Raw genomic sequence first — 12,473 nt, 5'->3', positions numbered from 1 at the left:
TGTGTAAATAATTATATGCATGTGTGTTTGTGTGTGTGTGTGTGTGTGTGTGTGTGTGTGTGTGTGTGTGTGTGTGTGTGTGTGTGTGTGTGTGTGTGTGTGTGAGTGTGTGTGTGTGTCTGTGTGTGTGTGTGTGTGAATGTGTGTGTGTGTGTCTGTGAGTGTGTGTGTGTTTGTATATGTGTGTGTGTGTGTGTGTGTGTGTGTGTGTGTGTGTGTGTAAGTGTGTATGTGTAAGTGCGTGCGTGTGTGCGTGTGTGCGTGTGTGTGTGCGTGTGTGTGTGCATGTGCGTGTGCGTGTGCGTGTGCGTGTGCGTGTGCGTGTGCGTGTGCGTGTGTGTGTGTGTGTGTGTTTGGGTAAAATTTGCACTATAACCAACGTTTACTTCACCCACAAATATCAGCCCAGTCGAAAATGACAAAATCACACCCACCGCCAGAATCCCAAGACTGGACACGCTACTAACAGCATTACGACTGACGCAACATGCAACAGAAGCACTAGAATGGAAAAGTTGCCACATTCCGCGTTTCCTTTTCTCTGTGAAACGATCCAAAATGGGAATAAAAAAATGAAATATTGTGAAAAATGTTATGTCTCGGGGAGAAACTAAATGTTGGAGAAGGCATTTGTTTGATCATTATTATCATAGCAAACGTAAGGGTTATGCTCTCTTATACTTAATTTCCATTTCATATGCTTAAAATATAGTATTAGAGATATACTGGCGATTTTGAAATGCTACACATGAAACCTAATATTCTGTTGTCCTTATACTCACTGCATACACGAAAAATATTATCAAAATATTACTGATATACTGTTACTAATGATCTGTCTTTTCTTCCCTCTTTTCACATAGGGATAGTATTATTACATCAAAGTTATTCCATTGCTGGTGATAAGTATACATAATGTATATATACTCTTAGCGAGGATTTTACCATAGCAAACGTGGAATTTATGTTTTTTTTTTTTTTTTTTTTTTTTTTTATCCCTTCTTATCACACGGAAAAACTATCATTGTATCAAAGATGTATTGTTGCTGGATAGTTTACCAAAGCAAATTTGGAACTTATGTTTTTCTGTTTTTTTTATTTCCTTCTTTTCAAATAAGAAAATAATTACTGTATCAAACATACCATATTCTTATCACTGGTGATCTTAGTTTATCAATCGTGGGATTTATCATCATTATTCATTCCTCCTTTATGCAAAAAAGAATGAAAGTTATTAAACGTATACATCGCGTGTGTGTGGTGTGTGGGTTTGGTCAATCAAAACACTAGTTAGACAAAACGTTTTTTTCGATATGATTCTGATAAACCTTAAATAATTAGGAAGATTCGCATTAAACAATATGAAAATAATAGTATCTATTTAAAACAACGCAGTGTCATAATAACTAAACTGAATGTGATATCCTCTCACACGAAAAACTCGCATTTATGACATAAATCTTTAAGCTGAATTAATTCGTCATTCATGATACTTTCGACGGAGAAAACGTTTCAATTTTGAATGAATACCTTTTCAAACTATATGTTATTACATTTACTTATATATTTTAGGTAAGAGAAAGCCAGAACACAGTGAATTTAAAATATCTTACCCTTAGAGCGTTGCCTGAATGAGAGAGAAAAAAAAGTGAACGATGTTAGCTGGGACAAGACGAAATTCAGGAAAGATTCTGCATGTAAATACGTTTTAGAATAATTTGATAACAAGAATTTGTTTTGTTTTGTTTTTTTAATAGCGAGTTGTAATATAATTATTTAATCATCTCCTTTGTATTCTATTAGATTTTGTTTAAAATTGCTGAAAAAATGCAGATAGATACGCGCTACATACTTTGCCGTGAGACGGTTTCAACTTTAAAATTCCATGACTTGAGCATTGAGACAGCCAGGCGGAGACAGTGATAGAGTTGTTTGCTGTTGTAGGTCGTATGAGACTTGATAGGGTTGAAGTGTGCTACAAAGGTAAGTAGAGAGAGAGAGAGAGAGAGAGAGAGAGAGAGAGAGAGAGAGAGAGAGAGAGAGAGAGAGAGAGAGAGAGAGAGAGAGAGAGAGAGAGAGAGTTCAAATTCAAATTCAAAATACTTTATTCCTTTAGATACAATGGTTATTTTTTTCAGAGAAAGATATTTTACAGTACATGTAAATACAAGATACCCATAAGATTAATGACAGTACATAGTCATGCCTATTTGTATATATTGAAACCTGATGTCATTGGTGATTTAAGAGATGTTCTTTTAAATTATTTTTGAATGTATTAGAGTTTTTGATATTTCTGATATTATTTGGTAATTTGTTCCAAATCATGGGTCCACATGTAAGTGTCTGCCGTGCCCCTATATCTGTGCGTGATTTGTTGATGTATAGAGAATTCACCTGTCTTGTTTGGACTACGGTTGGAAGGGTTAATAGCCACTTTGGATAAAACCCTTGGATTATTTTGTGAATTAGTACGCAAGTGTCATAGTTACATTTGTTTTGTACTTTTAGCCAATTTAGTTTGTTTATGTGTGGGGTAATGTGGTCATACTTATTTACGTTACCAAGCGCTACTCTCGCAGCAAAGTTCTGTAATTTTTGGATTTTCTGAATGTGACCTTTGTTGTGCCCCAGGTGTTAGAACAATAATTAATTATACTGAGAACTAGTGTTTGTATTACGGATATCCTAGTAGGTAAATTAGTGTACCCATTACTTTCCTGTGGATGTTGTCGACGTGGTTCTCAAATGTCATGAATCTGTCAATGTGTACGCCTAGATTTTTTACTGAAGTGCTCGGTCTTATGTAGCTGTCTTCAAATTTTTATGGTGGTGTTTACTGGAATTTTGGCGATATTTTGGCGACTATCTATGAAGATACATTGTATTTTATCTGGGTTTATCTTGAGGCCATTTGTGTCAAAGTATCCTTTTATTAGTGTCAATGTCTCCTGGGTCTTTTTTATTAGTTCATCTAAGTTGTTAAATGAATCACTGTGGAGAAATTGTGAATCATCGGCGTATTGAACAAGAAAGCAATTTTGGGTTAAAGGTGTTAACTCATTTACGAATATTGTAAATAGAATTGGGCCTGATATAGATCCTTGTGTTTTGTAGATATTTCCTTGTGAATTTTGACTGATTGAGTTACTTAGATAACTTCTGAACCAGTATGTATCGATGTTGTGATATATTAATTTACTTAGGAGGATTTCGTGGTTGACACTGCCAAAAGCCTTGGATAAAGCGCATAGTGTTAGCAAGTTTATTTGATTGTTGTCTATGTTCTCATAAATTTTATTTGTGATCTGCAATAATGCTGTTTCAGTAGACAACTTACTTCTGAAACCATGTTGTGCTTTGGATAGTAGGTCATTTGTCTCCAGAAATAATGCCAATTGGTCTGCTACGATTTTTTCGAGAACTTTAGACAGCATAGGCAATATGGTAATAGGGCGATAGTTATTAACTTCGTATGTGTCTCCGGATTTGAAAACTAGTGTTATTATGCCATGTTTCCAAAGCGATGGGAAATTACCAGTGACTAGAGATGTGTTAATGATTACCGTTAGCTAGTAAGCTATTGCAGATAGACTGTCTCTAATAAAGCGAAAAGTAATGTCATCTGCTCTCACAGCATTAGTTTGACGCAGGTGTTTTATTGTTAGGATTACTGTTTCTATTTTTACAGGTTGTGGTCTGAAAGTATTTGCTAGTGGCCTTATCCTACCTGCATTTTTCTGAGATCTGGAAGCGTTTGTTTGTTTGTATGTGGGATGTCCATTTTTTGCGAAGAAGTCGTTAAATTAATTTGCACTAATACTGGTGTTTAGATGATCTCTGATTTTTTGGGGTTTGGTACGAGTATTTTAACTAGTTTCCATGTTTTAGTAGTCTTTTTTACAATTTGTTAATCTATTTCTAAAATAATTAGCTTTGGCTCCTTGTATAAGTGATTTGACATTTATCTTTTTTTGTTTGTAGTTTTTCTGGAGTCCCATGTTGTGTCTGCCATTTTTTAGAGCTTTATTAACGCTATTTCTGTCTGCTAATGCTCTCTTGATGTCGTCGTTTATCCATGGAGCAGGAGGACGTCTAACAGTTTTAGTAATAAATGGAGCGATGGCGTTTATGCTGTCATTAATCACTTCCGTAAAGACATTTACCTGTTTGTCTACATTATATGTTTGCAACATTTCTAAAAGAGCTGCTTCCTTGGCAATTATTTGTTGGCATAATGACTGAGGGTCGTGGTTGGTTAATTCTCGGAACCTTTTTTTGACTGGTGGTCGTTCTGGTTTCTTTAAATTAAGCGTCACCGTTATGAGCTCGTGATCGGCAACATGGCATGGAATGACGTTTGTATGGAGCATGAGGTCAACTCTGTTATTATTACATCAATTAATGATGAAGTGTTTTCTGTGACCCTTGTAGGTTTGTTGATTATTGGTTCTAATTTGTTTTTGCGTTAGGTTTATTCAAATCATCATTGAAATCACCTAGGATGAAAAGAGGTTTATTTTTAAGTATCATTTCTCTAAAATCTTTTTCTATATGATCAAAAGATTCAGAGAAATTCATGAGGATGCCTGTAGGCTGCGCCTACAATGAGTGACGGAACCATATTGCATTGTACGTTAACCCAAATATCCTCTACATCTGCACTCCTTGTAGTTGTAGCGGATATCTCATTTGTTTTGAGAGTATCTCGTACACACATGCAGACTCCTCCACCACGTCCTGCATCGCATCTATAAACAGTGAAATTTGGTATTTTGATGAAAGCGCTTGACATATCTTGGTGAAGCCATGTTTCACTTATACATTATATATTGAGATTTCTCTCCATTATGAGCATTTCTATGTTATCAAGATGTCCAAGGAGAGATTGTGCATTAATGTGTTTTATTTTTAGCACATGTGATCTGACCGTCGGTCTTGCTGACGGCGGTGTCTTGTCAAACCCTCTGTTCTCGTTTGTTCTTGTTTCTGTTTAAAAACACTTTGACATTCCTTGGGAAGGCATCAGAGTCTGAAAACAGTTCAGGCTTTATTTGTCGGCCTCGCACAGTAACTGTGAAACTACAGTAGTAATAATTGTGGCTCATAATTGTCTTGTGAGCTTTTACACTTGATATGTTTTCGAAATTTTCCGAGAGGTGTTCTTCGATATCTTCTTCATGAGTGTCTGGATGACAGCTCGTGATGTATAGGTATACTGTCTCGGGCTGTTCTGCTCCTACTAAGGGCTTTGGTGTTTGTCGTTCCTCTCTCGATTTTTTCCTTTGTTTCTTTGAAACGACTGTGATGCAACCATCATCTTCAGCATCACCTGTTTTCTCCACGTGGTTGCTAATCACAACCGTCGGCACTACTGGAGCTGGGGGTGGAGCCGAGGGTGCAGTGGGAGGGGGCACTCTTGGCACCTGGCGATGAGTTACATCACTCCACTGGCGATTTGGATTGATTGATTGATTTTGGTTGTTTTTCTTCTTATTTTTTTTTTCTAAAGCTTCATCTGGGCGTTACTTGTGTGCCTGCTTCGCTGTGCTTGTTGGCTGGTGGGCTGTTCAAGGACTGCTTAGGTGTTCTGGTTCTCGGGGAGGCTGGCGAGTCAGCAAGGGCGCACGCCTGCTCGCTCGCTGCGGGCGGGGAGAGAGGGGAGGTGGGCGGGAGGGGAAGGGAGCTGGGAGGGTCACTGGTCACGGGTACAGCAGGCAGGGAGAGTGTAGAGGGGACTTCCTGGGTGGAGGTAGAGGGCATTCTGATGGGGGGAGGAGATGCGAAAGGGAAAGATTGGTAGGAGGATTGGTCTAAGGCGGGGGGAGGGGAAGGGGGGTCGGATGGGAGTTGTTGGTGTTATTAGTACAACTGATATAACCATCACTTAAAAGGACTATTACTGTTGATCTCACTTTTCTTTTTTTTTACTACTACTACTATTACTATTATCACTACTACTGTTAATCGAGTCCCCTTTACGCACACTTCACGAGGATATGACAGAGGAGGGTATGACAGACGAGGATATGACAGACGAGGGTATCAAGTATGACTCGACTCCGAAATGGCCGAGTCTCTCTTGAAAATAAAATAAAGTGGCGTCAAAGGCAAAAACGAATGATTCAAGAGAGAAAAATTGCCTTTTTTTTTCTTTCTCAGATTAGGCGCAGTATAAGTCTCCTGAAAGTATAAACATTGAATTCGAATCTCAAGATCTTGACCTGCTATCTCGAATTCGGCTTCGTTTATCGTTAGAACTTCATCTATTTATTTAATATTGATTTATTATTGTTGTTTTTCTCTTTTTTTCATCATTCTATCATACTACAAGTTGTGATCGTTTTACCTATAAAACAGGTTATGAATTCTTTCCTTACAAAACGCTTAAAGTTATGAGCCCTTTAGCCTACAAAACCCTTATTTCTAGTGCTATATGGTCTTGATGTCTAGCACGTCCACTTGTTTGAACTATTAACCATTCTACAATTTATAAGCTCTTTGTCTACTTAACGCTACAAGATATGAGCTCTTTGCCTATAAAACATTACAGTTTATGAACTCTTTTCCTACAAAACGCTACAAGTTATGAATTCAAGTTATGAACGCTTTCTCTACAAAACGTGAAGTTAAGATATAAACCGTTTTCCACACCACCCGACCTTCTTATTGAATTCCAGCTGTAGATTTATTTGTTTCCGTTTTCCCAGTGTGAGCAGATGTTTTGAAACAAATTTTTTGTCTCAATACGACTTGAGTAAAGATGTATAGAGGAAGATTTTCCTTTTTTTCTAAGAAAATAATCTAACAACAGTACGCCAAAATTACTTTGTATTTATATATGAAATATCGCGACTGTGTTATCGGATAAAAATAGAAGAAAAATACTCGCAGTAATTCCTCGTTTCCGCGCACAACACGTCCTTCCCGTTTCCCTACGGACATAAGCACTTGTACATATAAGATAATGACTGGCTCGTAACACACAAATGGGGGGACACGGAAAAAAGGAATATGACCCTTGTATACTTACGCGGTCCTGTAGGCTGCTGACGACGATTCTTGAGCGGAGGCAGGAACGTGAGTTCTACCACCCTGAACACCAGCTGTAATGGTCTCTCATTCAATTAGACAAGAAACCACTATGTTATCTGGCAAGTCCAGAGGAAAACTCAGTATCTGTTTAACAGCTTTATCGTGAAACAGACACGTAGTAGCGGAGATATGGTCATTGTTAACTTGTGGCGAAGACGGCGTCAGCTTCTACGGGAGGAGAGGGGAGGTGTGTGCAGCTCCAGGGCCGGACTGTTTCTGCTTCATCTTGGGACAGGCTGGGTCACTCTTCCCTTATCCTTTGACTAGGGCGTGGGAACCCGCTGGTCTCTGCCGGCGTGTCCCCCTCCAGGCGCATCCTGTTATTCCGGAGTGAGGTCAGGTCAGCCCGCTGCCCCCGGCGTGTCCTTAAATAAATACTGAATGTCACACACACATACACGCACACACACATACACACACACACACACACACACACACACACACACACACACACACACACTCATATACACACATAAACACACATACACATACACACACTATAAGTATGTATAAATAGGTTCCACGTGGCGTACAATAGCACGTATACGCGTGGCTTCACCGCAGGCGCCCCAACGTGCCCCACGCCCCCACACCAGTACTTAAGGCTCAGGAGAGTCCTGGCGACCGCTGCGGGTCAGGCTGGCTCCCGCCACGCGCCCCCCCTGCGGGCAGACCCAGCACTAAGACTTACGTTAATATATACCCTTTACACACATGCACACACACACAAACATACACACACATACATAAACCCACACACATGCACACACACACATATATGTATATATATATATATATATATATATATATATATATATATATACATATACACACACGTGTATGTGCGTGTGTGTGTGTATATTATATAAATACATACATAAATGTGTGTATAGATATACTTATATACATACATATATATATGTGTGTGTGTGCATATATATATATATATATATATATATATATATATGTATATATATATGTGTGTGTATGTATGTATGCATATATATATAAATATATATATATATAAATATATATATATAAATATATATATATATATATATATAATATATATATATATATATATATATATATATATATATATATATATATATATATATATATATATATATATATATATATATATATGTATGTGTCATTGTGTGTGTGTACGGAAGGTGGGTGTTTTTAATGCATAGAACATAATTTATCATCGGCTGTCTATTGTGTGCTCAGTAAATAAAAAAAAAGATAGGTAGGTATTCATTTTTAAATATTTTTTTCTCGCGATGCGCCACTGACGAAATCTGTCGAGACAACTTTCTTAGTTTTCCTGGATTTCCTCTGTAGGTTGGAAGATCTAGAAACGAGAAAGAGAGGGAGGGAAGGAAGAAACGAAGAGAAGAGGACAGGTGAACGGAAGCGAAGACAAGTCAAAGAGTAACACTGTGGGTTAAAAAAACATATTAAGAATTCTAAAAAAGGTAATATTTACAAAAGCATATCTTATTTCCGATAGAAGTATTAGATTGAACATTCTTGTAATAATGCGTCGATGACGTGTCCCCACTTTCGAAGCTCTGGTTTCATTCTTGGTACGTCGAGTTAAATACGTCGCAAATACACACATACATAAACACATACACACACACGCACACAATCACAAACACGCGCGCCCACATACATGTAAAGGCACACACACACACACACACATACATACACATACACATATATGTGTATATATATATGTGTATGTGTATATATATGTGTATGTATGTGTGAGTGTGTTTGTGTGTGTGTGTGTGTGTGTATGTGTGTGTGTATGTATGTGTGTGAGAGTGAGTGAGTGAGTGAGTGAGTGTGTGTGTGGCCTGACCACCACCAGTCGATGCCAATTTTGGTATTATTGACATACACACACACACATAAGCACACGCGCGCGCGCCCGCCTACAAAAACACACACACATACATGCATAGACACATACATATACACATACACATACACATACACACACACACATATACATACATACGCGCGCGCCCGCACACACATATACATACACACGCGCCCGCACACACACATGCACACACGCGCGCGCCCGCCTACACAAACACACACATACATGCATAGACACACACACATACACACACACGCACACAGACACACGCACACACACACATATGCATACATACGCGCGCGCCCACACATACACACATATGCATACCCGCGCGCGCCCGCCTACACAAACACACACATGCATGCATAGACACACACATACATACACACGCACACACACATATACATACACACGCGCACTCCCCCCCACACACACACATACATATACACACACACACAAACACACACACACACATACACACACACAAACATACACACTCACAAACATACACATACACACAAACACATAAACAAACACACGCACACGCGTAAACTCTTACACACACGCGCGCGCACACGAACGCACACACACACACGCACATACACACACACACGCACGCACGGACGCACACATGTATACATAAAGATACAAACATGCACACAGACACACACACATATATATGTAGTGTGTGCGTGAGTGAGTGAGTGAGTGTGTGGCAAAGGAATGGCAAAGACCGATACAGTTTGGCACCGGCGGCGTCGCAGGAGTTGCCAGGACGAGGTCGCAAGCGACAATGAACTGCCTTAGAGACTCCGGCCCCGGATTTTTCCTCAGGGTTGACTCCCGAAGCCTTTTCATCTCACAGATGCCACGAGGCAGTGGATAGTTTTGACGACAAAGCAGCAGTCGGGCACCTCTATCGTATATCTAAGTAAAATGAATCCCAGATTTTGCTGACAATGTAAACAATATAAAATAATAGTTATATAAGTTTTTTGATAGATGCACTTTTTGTGTGTCTACTGGTTACAATGTTGGTGTTTGCAATGCACTTGTGTTACATAGCTTTGTTGTGTCTAATCATGATCATAACCAAACCTAATCAGGTTGTAAAAAGGGCTTAAGAACAACAAGCACCAGTGCTTGCACCGGAATAATTCTCGCTAGATCAGCAAGCACCAATGTTTGCACCAGAACAATTCCCACTTAATCAGCAAGCACCAACGTTTGCACCGGAACAATTCCCAATTCAAGAGCAAGCACCAATGTTTGCACCGGAATAATTCCCACTTGATCAGCAAGCAACAACGTTTGCATCGGAACAATTCCCAATTCAAGAGCAAGCACCCGTGTTTGTACCAGAACAGTTACCGCTTGAGCAGCAAGCACCAATGTTTGCACCGGAACAATTCTCGCTTGATCAGCAAGCACCAATATTTGCACCGGAACAGTTCCCGCTTGATCTGCAAGCACCAATGTATGCACCGGAACAATTCTCGCTTGATCAGCAAGCACCAATGTATGCACCGGAACAGTTCTCGCTTGATCAGCAAGCACCAATGTATGCACCGGAACAGTTCCCGCTTGATCAGCAAGCACCAATGTTTGCACCGGAACAATTCTCGCTTGATCAGCAAGCACCAATGTATGCACCGGAACAGTTCCCGCTTGATCTGCAAGCACCAATGTATGCACCGGAACAGTTCCCGCTTGATCAGCAAGCACCAACGTTTGCACCGGAACAATTCTCGCTTGATCAGCAAGCACCAACGTTTGCACCGGAACAATTCTCGCTTGATCAGCAAGCACCAACGTTTGCACCGGAACAATTCTCGCTTGATCAGCAAGCACCAATGTTTGCACCGGAACAATTCTCGCTTGATCAGCAAGCACCAACGTTTGCACCGGAACAATTCTCGCTTGATCAGCAAGCACCAATGTTTGCACCGGAACAATTCTCGCTTGATCAGCAAGCACCAACGTTTGCACCGGAACAATTCTCGCTTGATCAGCAAGCACCAATGTTTGCACCGGAACAATTCTCGCTTGATCAGCAAGCACCAATGTTTGCACCGGAACAATTCTCGCTTGATCAGCAAGCACCAACGTTTGCACCGGAACAATTCTCGCTTGATCAGCAAGCACCAATGTATGCACCGGAACAGTTCCCGCTTGATCAGCAAGCACCAACGTTTGCACCGGAACAATTCCAATTCAAGAGCAAGCACCAATGTATGCACCGGAACAGTTCCCGCTTGATCAGCAAGCACCAACGTTTGCACCGGAACAATTCCAATTCAAGAGCAAGCACCAATGTTTGCACCGGAACAATTCTCGCTTGATCAGCAAGCACCAACGTTTGCACCGGAACAATTCTCGCTTGATCAGCAAGCACCAATGTTTGCACCGGAACAATTCTCGCTTGATCAGCAAGCACCAATGTTTGCACCGGAACAGTTCCCGCTTGATCAGCAAGCACCAATGTATGCACCGGAACAGTTCCCGCTTGATCAGCAAGCACCAACGTTTGCACCGGAACAATTCTCGCTTGATCAGCAAGCACCAACGTTTGCACCGGAACAATTCTCGCTTGATCAGCAAGCACCAACGTTTGCACCGGAACAATTCTCGCTTGATCAGCAAGCACCAATGTTTGCACCGGAACAATTCTCGCTTGATCAGCAAGCACCAACGTTTGCACCGGAACAATTCTCGCTTGATCAGCAAGCACCAATGTATGCACCGGAACAGTTCCCGCTTGATCAGCAAGCACCAACGTTTGCACCGGAACAATTCTCGCTTGATCAGCAAGCACCAACGTTTGCACCGGAACAATTCTCGCTTGATCAGCAAGCACCAATGTATGCACCGGAACAGTTCCCGCTTGATCTGCAAGCACCAATGTATGCACCGGAACAATTCTCGCTTGATCACTTGCCACCTCGCCCAAAGAGCCTTCCAGGAATCTTCTCTACTGGAAGCATATCCAAAGGAAGCTTCTCCAGTTTTTCTACTGGAAGCATATCCAAAGGAAGCTTCTCCAGTTTTTCTACTGGAAGCATATCCAAAGGAAGCTTCTCCAGTTTTTCTACTGGCAGCTTTTCCAGAGGTATCTTGTCCAGTTGCTCAATAGGCAGCTTATTAAGCTTTTTGAGCAGTTCAGTTGGGATGTCCACAGGAAGTTCTTCGATTTTGTCAAGCCCTTCTTGTACCATTTCTCCCATTCCCTTTTGTGCTAGAAACTCTTGCAATTCAGCAACCACTCCTGCAGCTGAAGATAAAGCAGTTGTCTCCTCTTCCAGCAGAAGCTGTTCCGGTAGACACAGTTGTGGTTACTATACAGGTTGGAACATTGGTACTTGCATCTACGGCAATGGTAAAACCATTTGTACTTGCTCATACTCAAGCTCAGTAGAATGCGTGTCACTATGCCCAAAGAATTTTCCAGGAATATGGTCTGGAAGCATATCCAAAGGAAGCT

The 12,473-nt window shown here is 40.6% G+C and overlaps 1 protein-coding gene across 1 annotated transcript; it reads left to right on the top strand.

Annotated features, from left to right (window-relative positions):
- The first annotated feature begins 9,785 nt into the window (after positions 1–9,785).
- On the top strand, positions 9,786–11,334 carry LOC125037905 (DNA-directed RNA polymerase II subunit RPB1-like). Its single transcript, XM_047631142.1, has 2 exons — positions 9,786–9,827; positions 10,291–11,334. Exons 1-2 carry the CDS (start codon positions 9,786–9,788, stop codon positions 11,332–11,334), a joined length of 1,086 nt encoding a protein of 361 aa, XP_047487098.1.
- Positions 11,335–12,473: the final 1,139 nt, after the last annotated feature.

Source organism: Penaeus chinensis, chromosome 24, assembly GCF_019202785.1.
Source record: "Penaeus chinensis breed Huanghai No. 1 chromosome 24, ASM1920278v2, whole genome shotgun sequence".
In the NCBI taxonomy this organism is placed as follows: domain Eukaryota; kingdom Metazoa; phylum Arthropoda; class Malacostraca; order Decapoda; family Penaeidae; genus Penaeus; species Penaeus chinensis.
Note: the sequence above shows the minus strand (reverse complement) of the source record. Positions and strands in the feature narration are given on the sequence as shown.